The following is a 22,453-nucleotide window of genomic DNA, read 5'->3' as shown; positions in this document are numbered from 1 at the left end:
TCAAACATTTTTAGCCTGGGGTGAAAAATAAAATCAATGATGCAAAGTCTTCTGTCTTTGGTTTATTTGACTTTGCTAATATAATTGAGTGTGCAAAATAATATGTGTCTATACTCTTATGGAAATGCTATGGTTTAGATATACTTTTTTTTAAATTGTTTTTTCATGGTAAAAAAAAATACATTTGACAAGTTAAAAGTAGGAATGTCTAAGTCTATCAAATACATGAACCTTTTTCCATACTATGGTTTATATATTTTTTTTTTTAATTGTTTTTTCATGGTAAAAAAAATACATTTGACAAGTTTTTTTTGTGTTTTTTTTTGCAAATATTTGTATTGAATTTTACAGTTAAAATCACATTTAACAGTCATACTTTGGTCACGCAAAACCTTCATACAATCGCACATCCACTCATACCCACTCACATGCACACTTGAGGAGAGAGGTGCACTTAAACTTTAACAATTCAAGGTTTACAGTATAAACAGTATTAGAAAAGATACCCAGATATTGTATATATATATATATATATATATCCATCCATCCCGCTCTGGCTCAGGATCAGCTACAGGCTATCCAGACCATAGTGGATGAACATTCCTCGGCATCAAGGATCCTCAGGAAGTGATCCCAAGATCACCTCTCGAGGACCTCTCCACTGTTCACACTTAAAAAAGAAAAGGAAAGTCACAGAAGTTGATCAGATGTAAAACAATACAAAATAAAAAGACACAAAAAATAAATAAATAAATAAGCAAATAAACCGTGGCAAGGCCATATCAGAAGTAACAAAAAAAACACAATAATAGTGTAGGATCAATACAGAAAATAATGAAGATAATAAAAAAGGAATAAAACTACAAAAAAGATGGCAGATACATTTGACAAGTTAAAAGTAGGAATGTCTAAGTCTATCAAATACATGAACCTTTTTTCATACTATGGTTTATATATATATATATATATTTTTTATTGTTTTTTCATGGTAAAAAAAATACATTTGACAAGTTAAAAGTAGCTTTATTGACGTTTGAGAATGTGTGCTGCCGGATCTCCGCCACCAGATGGAGCCCGCGGGCTCAACGTTGAGACCCGCCCACATTGAGGGAAAATAAGCCCCTCCTCGATCTGCGGGCTGCAGCCAGGGGCACTTGAATCCCCCCACACATCAACCCCCCCCCCCCCCCCCTCTTCGTGGTTGGTTGAGCGGAAGAGTTAGGGCTGCATGGGATTCTGGGTATTGGTACCGTCAGTGTAAGATGTGTGGCTGCTGAGTTACTAGCCTTGCTGTCTCTTACGTGAGCAAGCTAAAGCTGCATTCCACTTGTGGCCGAGCAGGTACACTGATTGGGCAGACTGTAGAGGGCGCCAAATGCAGTGTCATCACACTCTGATATTCGGGAGTCTCCCGGGAAAAATGAGAGGGTTGGCAAGTGTGACGCAAGCGACATTCATCCAAAACTCGCGGGCTGCACTAACATCAAATTCCCACATTAAAGTGCGTGCCGATGCGTGTGTCTGAGACCCCTGGTTAACATAGCACAAAGCATGTAAGCTTTGTATGCGGTGTTTTTCATTTTAAATTTTAAAAACATTTTTGTGGCTCCCATTACTTCCTTTAATGTGTGAAACTTGCCAAAATGGCTCTTTGAGTGGTAAAGGTTGCCGACCCCTGTCATAGTCATTCACATTGACGTCCCACTGGGGTGAGTTTTCCTCGCCCGTATGTGGGCTCTGTACCGAGGATGTCGTTGTGGCTTGTACAGCCCTTTGAGACACTTGTGATTTAGGGCTATTTAAATAAACATTGATTGATTGATTGATTGATTGACTTAGAGTCCGTCTGCTGATCTGAAAAAGAGCCAAAGCTGTCAAAGAGCCGAGGGACCATCTTCAAAGTGCAATGCTGAAACAAATAATGCAAACAATAAAATGTAACTTCCAGGGCTTGAGATTAATGCAGTCCCGTCGTCCCGGGGACGGTAAAAAAAATGCACGGAACGAAATTAAATGCTCCTCGGGACGATGGCTTTTAACGATTTTTTTTCTTTTTCTTTTTATGTATTTATTCATTTTACATTTTATATTCAATGTCTTGGTTTTTCCACCCTCTGAAAATCCTATGAAATGTTTAACAAGCCATCCTATAATAATAAAACAGCTATTAATGTAACAATACAATAAAACAAATATATTTAATGATGTTTTTTCCATTATTTTAACAATAGGCTAATGTATATTACTTTATATAGATTCTACAAGAAACACAAAACTAAATTATTTACAATTGCAGACACAAGGTTCTTGTTCTGCAGTGCTGTGTGCTAATGTGCTTCGTACACCTGCAGGACCGCAAGCAAGGTCACAGAGAAAATGCGGCCTGGATTTTGAGTGATGTGGGCATTTTCAATATGAACAAGTCCAAGGACCGCAAGAAAGGTCGCAGAGAAAATGCGGACTGTATTTTGAGTGATGTGGGCATTTTCTATATGAACAAGTCCAAGGACCGCAAGAAAGGTCGCAGAGAAAATGCGGACTGGATTTTGAGTGATGTGGGCATTTTCTATATGAACAAGTGGAATGGATTGGATACCGATGCACTAAAGGGGCTCTCTACCTTACGCTATAAAGTGAGGGGAAACTGAGTGAATAATGACAGGTTATATGATTATTTATTTAAACTCATATTCGGGCCACTTTATAATGAATATGTCGGCATGTATTTGTAAAAAAAATAAAATAAAATAAAATTATTTTTTTTAAATTTTTTTAACACCAAATTATTTAGGGGGGCTCAAGAACATTTTAGGGGGGCTTGAGCCCCCCTAAAATAGGCCTAACAACGCCAATGTGAACAGCTGTGATACATTTCTAAATTACTCAAAAGAAAAACTGGTTTTGTATAATAAAATGTACCTAAACATTTTTAAAAAAGTCAAATACAAATAAGGCAACAAGAGAGGTATCCCACACCTCTCTTTTGTAAAATAAATCAGTACAGCAGATATGGACATCTACATCAACAATATGGTGTGCCTGAGTGGCTGGACAGGAGAGATTTAAAAAAAAAGTTAACTCTATTTTTTTTTAATAAATAATTGAGAATGCTTACAAATAAGAATCACAATTTACCCCTAATAAAAAAAGATAAATATAATACATCTATTTGTGGCAGAATTGGACAAAGTTATGTTTAAGTTTCACTTTTACATCTCATGGCACATAAATGTAAATGTGGTGCATTCAGGGACCTTGAAGTTCGAAACAGCAGCTGCAATAATTTTAAAAGACAGGGGAGACTCGATCCACATTAGATGCACTAATAATAATAATAATAATAATGATGATGATGATAATGATGATGATAAAGTAAAATGTACTATGAAGTAATTGGAAACTATTCAAGTGAATAATGACTGACAAATCTTGGAGCGCATGCAAAAACCTTAATTTTACATGTTTTTTAAAAGCAACCACTAATGTACACATACTGAGTGTGTGTATGTGGGCCAATGACGTCAGGTTTAGGGTGTGTGCCCTTAGGGCCTATGTGTCAAAGTCAAGGGGCCCGCGGGCCTTGACTTTGAATGATCTATGGCCCCCGGGATGATATTTGATTAGTATTAGAACCGGCCCGCAGGCCACAGCCGCCTGCTGCTGTTTTGCACACACCAAAACTCCATCATTGTTGGAGCTAGGAATTTTCAATATGGGGTCCCAGGGACCCCATCAAGTCATAAAAATGGGGTCCCACAGTAAATTTTTGTGGTCCCACTTTTTTGTAAGCGTTTTGAAAACAAATGATAAATGTATGCATTATCCTGTTATATCTCACACTCTTTAGAATAGAATAGAATATATCTTTATTGTCATTGTACATTGTACAACAAAATTGTAAGCAAAACTAATTTAGTGCAAATTTATTGTGTTTTGGAAAAAGGTTGTCATAAACGTTACTTAATTCATAAAAAAAATAATACAAAAGAAAACACATTTTTATGCATATGTAAATGTATTCAGTTATAAACATTCCTTCACTTTCTTCTTTCCTTCAAGGATCTAAACTTTACTGCTGCCGCCTGCCGGTATTTTTTTCTATATTTTTACTGTAATATTTTCAGAATGTGTTTATTCTATTTTTGGCCCAAGTAAGACAAAGAAAACAATCTTGTTTGTCAGTGTCTTTTATTTTTTAGTTTTAATGCCATGATTTTAATAGTCTTAATAGATTTTTTAAAATGGGGTCCCACAGTAAATTTTGAGGGTCCCACTTTTTTGTAAGGGAAGTTGCAAAGTCAGCAACTGTGATGGTATGGGGGTGTATTAGAGCCCAAGACATGGGTAACTTACACATCTGTGAAGGCGCTGAAAGGTACATACAGATTTTGGAGCAACATATGTTGCCATCCAAGCAACGTTACCATGGGACGTCCCTGCTTATTTCAGCAAGACAATGCCAAGCCACGTGTTACAACAGCGTGGCCTCATAGTAAAAGAGTGCGGGTACTAGACTGGCCTGCCTGTAGTCCAGATCTGTCTACCATTGAAAATGTGTGGCGCATTATGAAGTCTTAAATACCACAACGGAGACCCCCAGACTGTTGAACAACTTAAGCTGTACATCAAGCAAGAATGGGAAAGAATTCCACCTGAGAAGCTTAAAAAATGTGTCTCCTCAGTTCCCAAACGTTTACTGAGTGTTGTTAAAAGGAAAGGCCATGTAACACAGTGGTGAACATGCCCTTTCCCAACTACTTTGGCACGTGTTGCAGCCATGAAATTCTAAGTTAATTATTATTAGAAAAAAAAAAAAAAAAAAGTTTATGAGTTTGAACATCAAATATCTTGTCTTTGTAGTGCATTCAATTGAATATGGGTTGAAAAGGATTTGCAAATCATTGTATTCCGTTTATATTTACATCTAACACAATTTCCCAACTCATATGGAAACGGGGTTTGTAATTAAAATTAGAATGTCGTGAAATTTGAGCAACAATTCTTTGGCGTGTGGGTCATAAAAGAAAACACAGAATATAGATAAAGAAATTTAATATGTAAAAAGTGTTGCAACATTTCACATGTAAACAATTGCAGCACTTCCATACCTGAATCATTAGAAATGTCATTTATTAGTGTTTCAAATGCATTATGTAAAAATAGGTTCAGGCTTCACAACACCAGTGGATCACCTTTGGAAGACGAAAGTGTTTTTTTTGTTCACGTCTTTAAAAATGTCCAAGCTCACGTGCGTTTGATGTGGTTACAAAAAAATGTCTTTATTGTAGACGAGTTGGCATTAAAATCCCCCAAACTCTTTTCTTCTAAGTCCTAACCTCCTCCAAAGGTTGTTTTTGTCTTTTTAGTGTGGTAGTGCTCACATGAGGGGCAAATATCACATAATTTTAGACCAGTCATTCCTTCAAACTTAATAACTGCGCATTACAAAACGTACAGTAGTTGGATATTTGATAATTCAGTAAATTAAACAATTGTGTTAATTTTTGAGTGTTTATTAGAATAATGTGTAAATTGTGTGGGACCTTGCTGTGGTTGTATATTATAATTGTTCTGCAAATATGGCCACTTCTATCCAATACTTTGTGGAGTTCTGCGATCAAACTAGCCAGGCTTCCCTACATTTTCATGCTGCTTCATTCCTTCATTTCTTGGAGCTCCCGTTGCCCCTAGCAACCGTCAGCTTGCTAAATGGCTTCCTCTCGGCGTGGTGGCGTCTCCTTCCTGCTCCTTCGCCACGGCGGTGTCTCTGAGGGTCTTCAGCAGGACCCTCAGCAGCGTGTTTTCGCTGAGCAAGTTCTCCGAGGCGTTCGCCAGCTCCTGCAGTCGCCTCACCGCCTCGCCCAGCTGCCGGCTCTTCTCCTGGTGCTGCTCCTCCAAGCTACGCCTCGCCTGCTGCAGCTCGGCGTTCTGCGCTTGGAGGCTGCTGGTGTCGAACTTGAGCCGACGGTTGTCGCGCCACAGCTGTGCAAGCTGCTGGGAAAGAAGCTCGCGGGCACGGTGCAGCGTCCGTACCTCCTCCTGGAGGGCGGTTAACTCCGCACGTAGGACGCCGTCGGGTTGTGACGCGTCATCCTTGCCGCGTGGCGCTGAAGGCTCGTCAGTGTCGGTCGGCGGGCCGGAATGCTTCAAGATGAAGCGAAGGAGGTTTGGAAGCGTGATGGGAAGATCATCTGGAAACTTCCTGCTTTCATGTTTCCTTAAACACAAACACGACTTTGTTAATATGTGCACAGTAATCCCTCGTTTATTGCTGTTAATTGGTAAATGACCGTGGTCAACCCGCCAAGTAGGAGTTATTCATTATAAATCGAATACTTTCATAGCTGGACCATAAAAAACTGTTTACAACTATTGGAGGAATATTTTCCCACCTTGGCAGAATAAGAACGGCTTAGTATTGACTTTTATTCTGCTAGAACAGGGGTCGGCAACCCGCGGCTCCGGAGCCACATGCGGCTCTTTGACCACTCTGATGCGGCTCAGCTGCATACTTGCCGACCCTCCCGATTTTCCCAGGAGACTTCCAGATTTCAGTGCCCCTCCTAGTATTCTCCCGGGGCGTATATTCTCCGGTTTTCATCTTAACAACTAAATTAAGGGCATGCCTTTATGGCATAGTATTTATTGTCCTCTATAACCTGCTCAAACAGCGTGCCAGCTCGGCCACATATTGTATGTAGCTTTTACTTGCACACGTAGGAGACAGCAAGGCATACTTGGTCAACAGCTACACAGCTTACACTGACGGTGACCGTATAAAAAAACTTTAACACTGTTACGTTACAAATATGCGCCACACTGTGAACCCACACCAAAAAAGAATGACAAATACATTTCTGGAGAACCTCCGCACCGTAACACAACATAAACACAACACAACAAATACCCAGAATCCCATGAAGCCCTAACTCTCCCAGTCTACATTATACACCCCCCCCCCCCGCTACCACCAAACCCCCCCACACACCAACCACCCTCCCCCCCTCTGTGCGTCGGCTGAGGTGGGTGGGGGGCTGCATGGGATTCTGGGTATTTGTTGTGTTGTGTTTATGTTGTGTTACGGTGCGGAGGTTCTCCAGAAATGTATTTGTCATTCTTTTTTGGTGTGGGTTCACAGTGTGGCGCATATTTGTAACGTAACAGTGTTAAAGTTGTTTTATATGGTCACCGTCAGTGTAAGCTGTGTGGCTGTTGAACAAGTATGCCTTGCTGTCACTTACGTGTGCAAGCTGAAGCTGCATTCAACATGTGGCCGAGCAAGTACGCTGTTTGAGCAGGCTGCAGAGGGCGCTAAAAGCAGTGTCGTCACGCCGTGTAATTCGGGAGTTTACCGGAAAAATTGGAGGTGTTGGCAAGTATGACGCTATCAAGCGCCATTCATTTAAAACTCGCGGGCCACACTGACATTAGAGGCCTACTGAAATGAATTTTTTTTATTTAAACGGGGATAGCAGATCTATTCTATGTGTCATACTTGATCATTTCGCGATATTGCCATATTTTTGCTGAAAGGATTTAGTATAGAACAACGACGATAAAGATTGCAACTTTTGGTATCTGATAAAAAAAAGGCTTGCCCCTACCGGAAGTAGCGTGACATAGTCAGTTGAACATATACGCAAAGTTCCCTATTGTTTACAATGATGGCCGCATGAAGTGAGAGAGATTCGGACCGAGAAAGCGACAATTTCCCCATTAATTTGAGCGAGGATGAAAGATTTGTGGATGAGTAAAGTGCAAGTGAAGGATTAGTGGGGAGTTGAAGCTATTCAGATAGGGAAGATGCTGTGAGAGCCGGGGGTGACCTGATAATCAGCTGGGAATGACTACAACAGTAAATAAACACAATACATATATATACTCTATTAGCCACAACACAACCAGGCTTATATTTAATATGCCACAAATTAATCCTGCATAAAAACACCTGCGTGTTTGTTATGCTAGCTCCTAGCTCCTCTGCTAGCTCCTAGCTCCATAGAACACGCCAATACAATTCAAACACCTGATCAACACACACAATCACTCAGCCCAAACGACCGTTCACCTAACCCAAGGTTCATAAAGCTTATATATTTTTAAAAAGTTACGTACGTGACGCGCACATACGGTCAAGCTATCAAATGTTTAGCAGCCAAGGCTGCATACTCACGGTACCTGATATTCAGCTGGGAATGACTACAACAGTAAATAAACACAGGACATATATATACTCTATTAGCCACAACACAACCAGGCTTATATTTAATATGCCACAAATTAATCCTGCATAAAAACACCTGCGTGTTTGTTATGCTAGCTCCTAGCTCCTCTGCTAGCTCCTAGCTCCATAGAACACGCCAATACAATTCAAACACCTGATCAACACACACAATCACTCAGCCCAAAAGACCGTTCACCTAACCCAAGGTTCATAAAGCTTATATATTTTTAAAAAGTTACGTACGTGACGCGCACATACGGTCAAGCTATCAAATGTTTAGCAGCCAAGGCTGCATACTCACGGTACCTGATATTCAGCTGGGAATGACTACAACACTAAATAAACACAAGACATATATATACTCTATTAGCCACAACACAACCAGGCTTATATTTAATATGCCACAAATTAATCCTGCATAAAAACACCTGCGTGTTTGTTATGCTAGCTCCTAGCTCCTATGCTAGCTCCTAGCTCCATAGAACACGCCAATACAATTCAAACACCTGATCAACACACACAATCACTCAGCCCAAAAGACCGTTCACCTAACCCAAGGTTCATAAAGCTTATATATTTAAAAAAAGTTACGTACATACGCAAAAAAAAAGTTGCGCACATACGGTCAAGCGATCAAATGTTTAGAAGCCAAAGCTGCATACTCACAGTAGCACGTCTGCGTCTTTGTCATCCAAATCAAAGTAATCCTGGTAAGAGTCTGTGTTGTCCCAGTTCTCTACAGGCGTCTGTGTATCGAAGTCAAAAGTCCTCCTGGTTAGAGTCTCTGTTATCCGAGTTCTTCCATCTTGACTGCATCTTTCGGGAATGTAAACAAAGAAGCGCCGGCTGTGTACTGTTGTTGCTGACTACGTTCGAAAAATACGTCCATTTCGCACCGACAACTTTCTTCTTTGCTTGCTCAGCTTCCTTCTCCATAATGCAATGAACATGATTGCAACAGATTCACGAACACAGATGTCCAGAATACTGTGGAATTATGAAATGAAAACAGAGCTTTTTCGTATTGGCTTCAATGTGGAAGGCATACCCGTGTTCCCCGGGCTACGTCACGCGCATACGTCATCCACAGAGGCGTTTCGAACCGGAAGTTTAGCGGCAAATTTAAAATGTCACTTTATAAATTAACCCGGCCGTATTGGCATGTGTTATAATGTTAAGATTTCATCATTGATATATAAACTATCAGACTGCGTGGTCGGTAGTAGTGGGTTTCAGTAGGCCTTTAAATGTTCATATTAATGCGGGCCGGAGCGTGTGTCTGAGACCCCTGGTTAAAACATAGCACAAAGCTAAAAAAGCTTTGTATGCAGTGTTATTTCATTTTAAATTTTCAAAAGAGTTTTGTGGCTCCCATTGATTTCTTTAAATTTGTGAAACTTGTCAAAATGGCTCTTTGAGTGGTAAAGGTTGCCGACCCCTGTGCTAGAAGAAGATAAACACAATGAATGCACCCTAAGTTAACTTTCCGTTTTAATTCTTAAGTTTAAGTTTCACTTTCAATTCATTGTGAGGCGGATCAACCTGAGCGGTAGGGCTGCACGGTTTTGAGAAAAAAACTAATTGCGATTTTTCTCTCAATTTGCGATTTTCAATTTTATACATAAACATGCATACAAGTGCAAAAATGACAAGTGAAGGAAGACATGTTACTCTTAGAATGTCAGTCAACATATTTTAGTTTCAAGGTGCCACACATTAGAATGGGGCTGTCCAAAGTTTGGCCTACAAGATGTCACAAGTTTATTTAAGATTTATCAAGCCTCCAGCTTAATTTGAACTATCTGCCAGTCTAATTGCTACAGCTTTGCCGCCAACTTGTGGACAACGTGAGCAAAGCAAGCGAATGACCATGAATTTAAGTGTACAATTTACTTATACGACCCAATCCAAACAACTTTCCTTACTCATGCGCAAAAAAACTGCAACCAACATAAAAAGTCAACAACCGGCTCATTGAACTTTGTGGATATTATAAATAACATCCACACGTCATACCTTTTTCTAAATTACACCCATTCAATTCTACAACAATGCAGATGTATGTACAATGTAACACTTCTCCAAGTTTGGCGCATTTTAGCTGCTTGATATTTCTGATTGATTACAAAACTTTAAGGAGGTCCTCACAGAAGAAAACAAGGTAGGAGTCGAACTTACACATGCCATATTTTCCAGACCATAGGGCGCACGGATTATAAGACGCACTGCCAATGAATGGTCTATTTTTTATATTTTTTCATACATAAGGCGCACCGGATTATAGGGCACATTAAAGGAGTCATATTATTATTTTTTGTTTTGTAAATGTAAAACACTTCCTTGTGGTCTACATAACATGTAATGGTGGTTCTTTGGTCAAAATGTTGCATAGATGATGTTTTACAGATCATCTTCAAGCCGCTTTCTGACAGTCGCTTCCGGATGCGCCGTTTTGTGGGCGGTCTTATTTACGTGGCTCACCTTCCCCGTCATCTTTGTTGTAGCGGTGTAGCGTGCAAGGACGGGGGTTGGAAGAAGTGTCAAAAGATAGAGCTAACTGTTTTATTGACATTCAGACTTTACTTCAATCAATAACAGAGCAGCATCGCCTCATCTGTGGCTCACTAGTGCAACAACAACGCCGGAAATGTGTCCCGTGCAAAACCGTCCGGCCGGAACTCTCTAATAACTAAAGTTCCTTGGGTGAATAATGTAAACTCACTACAACGGTATGTTTTAGTGCTTTCATGGCGAGTTTACTGACAGATATATGTAAGAACTTTACACTACTTTATATTAGAAATGGCAACAGCGGAGGATGAATGTCCCACAACAAGAAGATAGAGAAAAAGAAGAAGTTTATCGACTACGCATCCCCCTACAAAGGGGGATGCGCGCAATTTTTCAGGATTCATGTACAAACCCTGTTTCCATATAAGTTGGGAAATTGTGTTACATGTAAATATAAACGGAATACAATGATTTGCAAATCCTTTTCAACCCATATTCAGATGAATGCACTACAAAGACAAGATATTTGATGTTCAAACTCATAAACTTTATTTTGTTTTTGCAAATAATAATTAACTTAGAATTTCATAGCTGCTACACGTGCCAAAGTAGTTGGGAAAGGGCATGTTCACCACTGTGTTTTAACAACACTCAGTAAACGTTTGGGAACTGAGGAGACACATTTTTTAAGCTTCTCAGGTGGAATTCTTTCCCATTTTTGCTTGATGTACAGCTTAAGTTGTTCAACAGTCCGGGGGTCTCCGTTGTGGTATTTTAGGCTTCATAATGCGCCACACATTTTCAATGGGAGACAGGTCTGGACTACAGGCAGGCCAGTCTAGTACCCGCACTCTTTTACTATGAAGCCATGTTGATGTAACACGTGGCTTGGCATTGTCTTGCTGAAATAAGCAGGGGCGTCCATGGTAACGTTGCTTGGATGGCAACATATGTTGCTCCAAAACCTGTATGTACCTTTCAGCATTAATGTCGCCTTCACAGATGTGTAAGTTACCCATGTCTTGGGCACTAATACACCCCCATACAATCACAGATGCTCGCTTTTCAACTTTGCGCCTATAACAATCCGGATGGTTCTTTTCCTCTTTGGTCCGGAGGACACGACATCCACAGTTTCCAAAAACAATTTGAAATGTGTGATGCAGTACAGCCTGAGGGATCGAAGGTCACGGGCTTAGCTGCTTACGTGCAGTGATTTCTCCAGATTCTCTGAACCCTTTTGATGATATTACGGACCGTAGATGGTGAAATCCCTAAATTCCTTGCAATAGCTGGTTGAGAAAGGTTTTTCTTAAACTGTTCAACAATTTGCTCACGCATTTGTTGACAAAGTGGTGACCTCGCCCCATCCTTGTTTGTGAATGACTGAGCATTTCATGGAATCTACATTCATACCCAATCATGGCACCCACCTGTTCCCAATTTGCCTGTTCACCTGTGGGATGTTCAAAATAAGTGTTTGATGAGCATTCCTCAACTTTATCAGTATTTATTGCCACCTTTCCCAACTTCTTTGTCACGTGTTGCTGGCATCAAATTCTAAAGTTAATGATTATTTGCAAAAAAAAAATGTTTATCAGTTTGAACATCAAATATGTTGTCTTTGTAGCATATTCAACTGAATATGGGTTGAAAATGATTTGCAAATCATTGTATTCCGTTTATATTTACATCTAACACAATTTCCCAACTCATATGGAAACGGGGTTTGTAGATCCCAAATACAGATCAGCAGGTACCAGAAGGTAAGAAAAGTTGCTTTTGCATAATATTGCGAAACAAAATGCTAGACATGTCTTACGTTATACACACACCATAATAATAATTGTATGTTGAAGCACATCAAACGGTGCAGCCTACACTTATCTCTTATGTGTGACTGCCATCTACTGGTCACACTTATCATTACACCATGTACCAAATAAAATAGCTTCGAGGTGGGTAAGCTCAACCAAACTTATTCCTTACATTAGGCGCACCGGGTTATAAGGCGCACTGTCGAGTTTTGAGGGGGGAAAAAGGACTTTAAGTTCACCTTATAGTCCGGAAAATTCGGTACTCTTAATATCCAATTATTTATATATGTGTGTGTGTATGTATATAAATGAGAGACAGAGACAGTGTCGATTCGATTCGCACCATTAAAACGTTTTCCAAGGATTTTGTTGTTAGCATACTAGCTGCCACACACAGCAAAACCTGCGTCTCTTGTGGTTATTTATCACAATAATTAAAACCTCAATGTCGATTAATCGTGCAGCCCTACTGGGCGGACAAAATAGCCTGGGAAGACAGGCAGCCATTTAAGGGATTACTTTGAACTCTTTTTTGCTCAAAACTCTCTCCAGGCCTGGTATTCCAATTGTTTGTACTTGGTCCTATTTTGTAGAAAAAATTGCTGTACTTCAGTTCTATATCAGTTCATTTTACACAGCCTTAGAACTAAAGAATCAACGAGGACTTTCGTACTAAAAGTGAGAATCCTAATAATACTTTCTAAATACAGTTTTCAACATTCTGAAATAACACCCTTTGGTTACCTTCACACTCTTTTAATTCAATATAGTAATAGTCTGACTGGTTTGGTCACAACTGTGTGGCCAATACTATAGTTAAATGATAATTTTAGTTATTTACATGCTTAATAAAATACATACAACATGCTTAAAAAATAATCAGTGATAGAGTATGGCCACAAACCTTAAAACACAAGGTGGCAAGGGACGACTAAGTTGTTTGGTGAATGTTGAAAGACAAGTTCACAAATAAAGTGGCAAATATATATACAAACCCCGTTTCCAAATGAGTTGGGAAATTGTGCTAGATGTAAATATAAACGGAATACAATGATTTGCAAATCCTTTTCAACCCTTATTCAATTGAATGCACTACAAAGACAAGATATTTGATGTTCAAACTCATAAACTTTTTTTTTTTTTTGCAAATAATGATTAACTTAGAATTTCATGGCTGCAACACGTGCCAAAGTAGTTGGGAAAGGGCATGTTCACCACTGTGTTACATGGCCTTTCCTTTTAACAATACTCAGTAAACGTTTGGAAACTGAGGAGACACATTTTTTAAGATTCTCAGGTGGAATTCTTTCCCATTCTTGCTTGATGTACAGCTTAAGTTGTTCAACAGTCCGGGGGTCTCCGTTGTGGTATTTTAGGCTTCATAATGCGCCACACATTTTCAATGGGAGACAGGTCTGGACTACAGGCAGGCCAGTCTAGTACCCGCACTCTTTTACTATGAAGCCACGTTGATGTAACACGTGGCTTGGCATTGTCTTGCTGAAATAAGCAGGGGCGTCCATGGTAACGTTGCTTGGATGGCAACATATGTTGCTCCAAAATCTGTATGTACCTTTCAGCATTAAAGGCCTACTGAAATGCGATTTTCTTATTTAAACGGGGATAGCAGGTCCATTCTATGTGTCATACTTGATCATTTCGCGATATTGCCATATTTTTGCTGAAAGGATTTAGTAGAGAACATCAACGATAAAGTTCGCAACTTTTGGTCGCTGATAAAAAAGCCTTGCCTGTACCGGAAGTAGCAGACGATATGCGCGTGACGTCACCGGCTGTGGAGCTCCTCACATCTGCACATTGTTTACAATCATGGCCACCAGCAACGAGAGCGATTCGGACTGAGAAAGCGACGATTTCCCTATTAATTTGAGCAAGGATGAAAGATTCCTGGATGAGGAAAGTGAGAGTGAATGACTAAAGGGCAGTGGGAGCGATTCAGATAGGGAAAATGCTGTGAGAGGCGGGTGGGACCTGATATTCAGCTGGGAATGACTAAAACAGTAAATAAACACAAGACATATACTGTATATACTCTATTAGCCACACACAACCAGGCTTATATTTAATATGCCACAAATTAATCCGGCATAACAAACACCTCCCCCCTCCCGTCCATATAACCCGCCAATACAACTCAAACACCTGCACAACACACTCAATCCCACAGCCCAAAGTACCGTTCACCTCCCCAAAGTTCATACAGCACATATATTTCCCCAAAGTCCCCAAAGTTACATACGTGACATGCACATAGCGGCACGCACGTACGGGCAAGCGATCAAATGTTTGGAAGCCGCAGCTGCGTACTCACGGTACCGCGTTTGCGTATCCAACGCAAAGTCCTCCTGGTAAGAGTCTCTGTTGTCCCAGTTCTCCACAGGCCAATGGTAAAGCTTGATTGCCATCTTTCGGGAATGTAAACAATGAAACACCGGCTGTGTTTGTGTTGCTGCAGCGGGCCGCAATACACCGCTTCCCACCTACAGCTTTCTTCTTTGCTGTCTCCATTGTTCATTGAACAAATTGCAAAAGATTCACCAACACAGATGTCCAGAATACTGTGGAATTTTGCGATGAAAACAGACGACTTAATAGCTGGCCACCATGCTGTCCCAAAATGTCCTCTACAATCCGTGACGTCACGCGCAGGCGTCATCATACCGAAACGTTTTCAGCAGGATATTTCGGCGCAAAATTTTAAATTGCACTTTAGTAAGCTAACCCGGCCGTATTGGCATGTGTTGCAATGTTAAGATTTCATCATTGATTTATAAACTATCAGACTCTGTGGTCGGTAGTAGTGGGTTTCAGTAGGCCTTTAATGGCGCCTTCACAGATGTGTAAGTTACCCATGTCTTGGGCACTAATACACCCCCATACCATCACAGATGCTGGCTTTTCAACTTTGCGCCTATAACAATCCGGATGGTTCTTTTCCTCTTTGGTCCGGAGGACACAACGTCCACAGTTTCCAAAAACAATTTGAAATGTGGACTCGTCAGACCACAGAACACTTTTCCACTTTGTATCAGTCCATCTTAGATGAGCTCAGGCCCAGCGAAGCCAACGGCATTTCTGAGTGTTGTTGATAAACGGTTTTCGCCTTGCATAGGAGAGTTTTAACTTGCACTTACAGATGTAGTGACCAACTGTAGTTACTGACAGTGGGTTTCTGAAGTGTTCCTGAGCCCATGTGGTGATATCCTTTACACACTGATGTCGCTTGTTGATGCAGTACAGCCTGAGGGATCGAAGGTCTCGGGCTTAGCTGCTTACGTGCAGTGATTTCTCCAGATTCTCTGAACCCTTTGATGATATTACGGACCGTAGATGGTGAAATCCCTAAATTCCTTGGTTAAAAAAGGTTTTTCTTAAACTGTTCAACAATTTGCTCACGCATTTGTTGACAAAGTGGTGACCCTCGCCCCATCCTTGTTTGTGAATGACTGAGCATTTCATGGAATCTACTTTTATACCCAATCATGGCATCCACCTGTTCCCAATTTGCCTGTTCACCTGTGGGATGTTCCAAATAAGTGTTTGATGAGCATTCCTCAACTTTATCAGTATTTATTGCCACCTTTCCCAACTTCTTTGTCACGTGTTGCTGGCATCAAATTCTAAAGTTAATGATTATTTGCAAAAAAAAATATGTTTATCAGTTTGAACATCAAATATGTTGTCTTTGTAGCATATTCAACTGAATACGGGTTGAAAATGATTTGCAAATCATTGTATTCCGTTTATATTTACACCTAACACAATTTCCCAACTCATATGGAAACGGGGTTTGTATATATATTTGCCACTTTGTGATTGTTTCATGTTTGCATGAGTGTTGCTCTCACCTGTATCGGGGAAAGAAAAGGATGGAGGGAACTCGATCCGCCATGAACTCCCATGGAAGGTCGTTACGTGCAACGTTCACCCTGCGCACATACATGATTAATTTAAAATGTTCTATTTGTGTGTCAAGTGGGGGAAAAAATCCCCTTTGAACTGAGAATGTCTCCAAAATCCCAATTCAATCCATGAATTTGAGGTTTTCGAACAGGTTTTTACCTTGAAATTATTTTTTTACCTTGAAAATCAATTTTTGCCTTGAAAATAATTTTTTGCCTTGAAAATCATTTTTTACTTTGAAAATAATTTTTTACCTTGAAAATAATTTTTTACCTTGAAAATCATATATATCGTATATGTAATTTTCTGGAGGAATTGCGTGTAAATGCTAAAAAGCTAAAGCCAAACTGAAAAATTTTCTGTGCACTTAAAAAGGACTGTTTGCCAGGAGTACGGAAATGGTGCACGTATTGCTGATTCGGCTCGCAAATACGGAAGAAACACATCCACAATTGCAACCATTTTAAACAAGAATAATGTTTATATGGTTGCCGACTTTGCCAAAGGGGTAAAATATATTATCAAAGACAGAGAGAAAGTGCAAAACCATGTGGAAAAAATTATGCTTGTGTGGATAGATGAAAAGCAGCTAGCATTTGCGAGAAGGCCCGCCATTTAAATGGCGCCTTGATGTCAAGAGGTGACCATGCTGAAACCAGCAGGGAAGAACAATTTAAGGCAAGCCGTGGGTGGTTCCACAAGTTTAAAAAGAGGAGCCGGCATTCACTGCCTGGCTTTGAGGATTTTATCAGCGAATATGGCTTAGTACTGCAGCAAGTCTTTAACGGTGATGAGACCGGACTTTTAAAAAATATATATGCCAGAGCGGACTTATATTGCAGCTGAGTAGAAGGCACTGCCGGGACACAAGCTGATGAAAGATCACCTCACACTGCTAGTTTGTGCTAACGCTAGCGGTGACTACGTGAAGCCACTGCTCGTTTACCACTCCGAAACTCAGAAATGCCACAAATATTCACCGACACTAGGTAAAAACGATTTTCCTTTTTTATGTTTTTATTGTAGCAACATTGTTGTTAACAATTTGGAGATCCCCAACATCAAAGTTATGTGCCCACGTTGACTATTGAGCTGGCTGTTTGGATAAAAAAAAGATTGTTGCGCCATTACCCCGTTATGTTGGTTTGAGATATATATACGCACACTATATTGCCAAAAGTATTTGGCCACCCATCCAAATGATGAAAATCAGGTGTCCTAATCAAAAGGTGTATAAAATCAAGCACTTAGGCATGGAGACTGTTTCTACAAACATTTGTGAAATAATGGGCCGATCTCAAGAGCTCAGTGATTTCCAGCATGGAACTGTCATGGGATGCCACCTGTGCAACAAATCCAGTCGTGAAATGTCCTCACTCCTAAATCACTCCTCTGGAGTGATGAATCACGCTTTTCCATCTGGCAATCTGATGGATGAGTCTGGGTTTGGAGGTTGCCAGGAGAAAGGTAAATTTCAGACTGCATTGTGAAATTTGGTGGAGGAGGAATTATGGTGTGGGGTTGTTTTCAGGAGTTGGGCTTTGCCCCTTAGTTCCAGTGAAAGGAACTTTTGACAAACATTTTGGACAATTTCATGCTCCCAACTTTGTGGGAAAAGTTTGGAGCGGGCCCCTTCCTCTTCCAACATGACTGTGCACCAGTGCACAAAGCAAGGTCCATAAAGACATGGATGACAGAGTCTGGTGTGGATGAACTTGACTGGCCTGCACAGAGTCCTGACCTGAACCCGATAGAACACCTTTGGGATAAATTAGAACCGAGACTGAGAGCCAGGCCTTCTCCACCAACATCAGTGTGTGACCTCACCAATGCGCTTTTGAAAGAATGGTGGAAAATTCCTATAAACACACTCCGCAACATTGTGGACAGCCTTCCCAGAAGAGTTGAAGCTGTAATAGCTGCTTCATATTGAACCCTATGGGTTAGTAATGGAACGGCACTTCATGTTCATATGTGAGTCAAGGCAGGTGGCCAAATACCTTTGGCAATATAGTGTATATACATAGATATACAGGTATCTATATGTGGAAATATCACAGATTACAGCTCGGATAGACCCCCTACCGTCCCCCCTGAAAATTATCTGTCTAGGGTACATTTATTAATGATGAAAAAATATACCTATCTGCGATTAATACAGATTCATTTTGAGTTAACTATGAAGAATGCGATTACTCGCGATTAAATATTTTAATCATTTGGCAGCCTTAATTATAACGCTTTGAGGATATCTGTAGTATTATAGTACACATTGAAGTATTTTAAATATGTAGTATGTTAAAAAGTGTGCTGAGTGTGTTCAACAGTACCTGGCCACAGTTACGTTGCTGTTGCGCTGCAGTAATCTGGCCAGCTGGATGAGGACGTGGTTGAGGACGGAGCAGAAGCCGCACCACTGAGTGTAGTAGAAGAGCAGCACATCCTGCGGGAGCAAGTAGAGCGCAGTAGTTTCATGATTTCATTGAAGTCAGAGGTCATCATGGCAGACCTCCCACCTTATGGAGGTTCATGACACAAGGCAGGAAGGACGAAGTGGTCAGCTCGGTGATGAGTGTCCTTGGAGGCTCAGATTCATCAGGCCTTGTAGCTGCGCTTACCCTCTGGTCCTCCCCCAGCAGGTGTCTCTGCAGGAGGCTGTAGGGGGAGCTAAAATTCCTGATGAAGGCTTCTAGAAGAAGAGGAGCACTTTTATGAGAGCTAAGAAGGTTAAAATGTGTCTGACGCAACCTCGTCCTTCAAAATAAGACTTTTGAATTTACCCTTTTACTTTTGATACTTGTGAATCTATCACTTTAAAGTGTACAGAATTGCAAACACCAAATTTTGGTAGCTCTGCATGTATACGCCCACCACCTCACAAAAGACAACTTTATAAAAAAACAATTCTTAAAACAGGCTTGCACTATATATTGAGCAAATATCAATCAGCTACAGTTTGAGATTGTTTTCCTTCGATGCATGATGCTGCTGTAAAAATGTGACTATAATGTTAGCACCTTAGCTAACATAGCTATGCCAATGTTGCCAATAGTTGTTCTTCTAGTCAGACAATATTTTCAGTACAATAGATGGAATTTGGAGACATTTTGAAACTATTGTCTGACTAAAAGAACATTGAAAAAAGTATATGATGAGGAAGATAATTAACCTTTTTGAGCAGCCACAATCCTTATGTTAGACAAGAACACACGTCTTTCACTTTTATGTGCACTCTAAATATTAAAAAACTGCGAATACAAGGAGGCTAACAACGCAAGTATATTGGATTAATCTATTCCATCTATAAAGTTTTTTTAAAACCCAACACGTTGTAACCTGTATATTAACCAAGATAAGTGTCTTTGTTCTTGTAAAAGCTAACACAGAGGGACTACTTTTCTGGTGTAGTGACACATCGCCTTGCTCATAGTGCCCCTCTGACCACTTGCAAGTAGCCAGCTACTCGCTAACTTTAGTTGCTAATAATGTTGTTTGTGACCTGCATAAAATTAATAAGAAGATTAATCCTGAACTGTTTCTGCTGCTGCTGTATTGTCTTTGAGTTAGGAAATGTTGATGCTAGGTATCCTATATAGTAGAAGATTGTGGCACCAAGCCTGAAAAGTTGGTCAACTTTCAAAAACCACAGGCTACCAACTTGATACTACATGGCTCTCAACTTGTCTCTCAGTGAATGGAACGCAGCATAAGATCATCGCTAGGAAGTATTTATATCTGAGGAGTGAGGATTATTTTGAATTTAGCAGGACAAGGAGTACTCAAGTGCTAAAAGTAGGGATGGGAATTGATAAGATTTTTCCGGTTTCGATTGCACTTTTGATTCTGCTTAACGATTCGGTTCTTTAAAGGTTCTCTTATCGATTCTCCTTTGAAAAAAAAAAAAAAAAAAGGCAAAAAAGTAGATTAGCATCAATTGTTTAGTTTAGAGCAAACACAGTGGGGTCTTAAGAGGCACATAGCATAGAAAAAAATAACTTTTGAAAATAAATAAGAAATATTCTTCTGCAGGATTTAACAAAATAAAGTATATGTGGAAATGACTCAAGAATGTAACATTTATATTACGTTTTTAAAATGTTCAATAATCTTTTGTCATCTCCCTAAAATACACTGGTAACACTCAAAATAGGACAATGGTTTGTTTAGATTTACAAGATGAAACTATCATATGCATAACATGCAACGCAAGATGTTTCAAGCCTTCTTTTAATTTAATTTAGATGATTATGGCTTACAGTTTATGAAAACCTTCAATCCAAATCCAATCCACTTTATTTATATAGCACATTTAAACAAAAATGTTTCCAAAGTGCTGCACAACAATATTAAAAACAATATTCAAATATTATCCTTCGCTCCACTAAATGACTGAATAAAAACAAAAAATAAATAAATATAAAACCAATATAAAAATAAATATGATTAAAAATGATTTTAAAGGGTAAAAACAATTAAAACAGTAAATAGAAATCAACATTTTTAAAAAAACACAGAGGACAACAGAGGACCACACAACTCACGTAGTGTTAAAAGCCAAAGAATAAAAGTGGGTCTTAAGATGAGACTTAAAACACTCCACTGTGGGAGCAGTTTGAACATGGAGGGGCAGAGTGTTCCAGAGCTAAGGGCCGAACACAGAGAAGGCCCTGTCTCCCCTGGATTTAAGTCTGGTCTTGGGCACCACGAGCTGGAGCTGGCTCTCGGACCTCACAGCGCGCGCAGGATTGTAAATTTGGATGAGGTCCGAGATATACTGAGGTGCCAGTCCATGTAAAGCTTTAAAAACAAACAGCAAGGTTTTAAAATCAATTCTAAAATGAACAGGGAGCCAGTCCAAACTCTGAAGAATTGGGGTTATATGCTCGCGTTTCCTGGCCCCTGTTAAAAGTCGTGCTGCCACGTTCTGGACTAACTGCAACCGGGAGAGAGCTTTTTGGCTAATGCCAGCATAAAGTGCAATGCAGTAGTCCAGGCGACTTGAAATAAAAGCATGCACGACTTGTTCAAAAAGGTTAAAAGATAAAAACGGTTTTACCTTTACTAAAAGACGAAGATGATAAAAACACGATTTTAAAACGCCATTGACTTGTTTGTCAAGTTTAAAATTGCTGTCTATAGTGACGCCAAGGCTGGTGACTTTGGGACGCACATAATTTTGCAATGGTCCCAAGTCAGCCTTGAATTTAAAATTTCAGATGGTCTTCAAAAACTGTAAGCCATAATCATCAAAAATAGAATAAATACAATCTTAACATATCTCACTTTGCATGTGATAAGGTAATATCACATTAGTTTCACATGCTGTGTGCAAATGTTTTAGCATATTGCTCGTATGTCCTCCTCTTGTTGAAGTGGCAACCTTGAAGGTATTAAAAGTAGCGCTGTTGCAATCGTTTCTTGTAAAAATGTTGTCAACTATCTAGAGCGTTAGTTTCACCCGGGCGATGCCATTTTGCTTTGTGATGTCATTTCCAACCAATGGCATCGATAAGGGAATCGTTTGAAAAATTGGCAAGCGATTCCAAGGATTTGATGCACTGGGAGCCAGTTCTGGACAAGAATCTGTTTTCGACTCCCATCCCTAGCTACAAGATACAAGCATCCCATTAGTCGGCATCCCAGTGAGAGCGGACATTTTAAGTCGCCGTTTTATGTTCTAATTTGAAACATTTAGCGATAATGCTTGATGAAAACACTCCAAAGTTCTCACAAAGTTTGCAATTAGTGGTGGCTAACACAAAAAGTGCTGTCTGTGAAATAAAAGTGCCAAGGAAGGAAGTTCTGGTAATGCTTGAATTGACCAAAATACTGTACCTATTATAGGTTATCATGAATGTGTCTGTTACTACATTACATATTTACAGCATGTACAGTACAGGCCAAAAGTTTGGACACATTTTCTCATTTCGAAGTGTTTTCTTTATTTTCATGACTTTTTACATTATAGATTGTCACT

At 39.9% G+C, this 22,453-nt stretch overlaps 1 protein-coding gene across 2 annotated transcripts in view; it reads right to left on the bottom strand.

The window, feature by feature from the left end:
• Positions 1–5,035: 5,035 nt before the first annotated feature.
• Positions 5,036–22,453, bottom strand: part of txndc11 (thioredoxin domain containing 11) — a 43,891-nt gene continuing 26,473 nt past the window's right edge. For both annotated transcript variants that reach the window (XM_062032889.1, XM_062032890.1), the window contains exons 10-13: positions 18,993–19,165; positions 18,807–18,919; positions 16,422–16,502; positions 5,036–6,217 (exon numbers count right to left, since the gene is read on the bottom strand). In XM_062032889.1, the coding sequence (XP_061888873.1) occupies positions 5,698–6,217; positions 16,422–16,502; positions 18,807–18,919; positions 18,993–19,165 (887 nt within the window). In that variant the 3' untranslated portion in view covers positions 5,036–5,697. The remainder of the gene's footprint in view (positions 6,218–16,421; positions 16,503–18,806; positions 18,920–18,992; positions 19,166–22,453) is intronic.

This window comes from Entelurus aequoreus, linkage group LG22 (assembly GCF_033978785.1).
Source record: "Entelurus aequoreus isolate RoL-2023_Sb linkage group LG22, RoL_Eaeq_v1.1, whole genome shotgun sequence".
Classification (NCBI taxonomy): domain Eukaryota; kingdom Metazoa; phylum Chordata; class Actinopteri; order Syngnathiformes; family Syngnathidae; genus Entelurus; species Entelurus aequoreus.
Note: the sequence above shows the minus strand (reverse complement) of the source record. Positions and strands in the feature narration are given on the sequence as shown.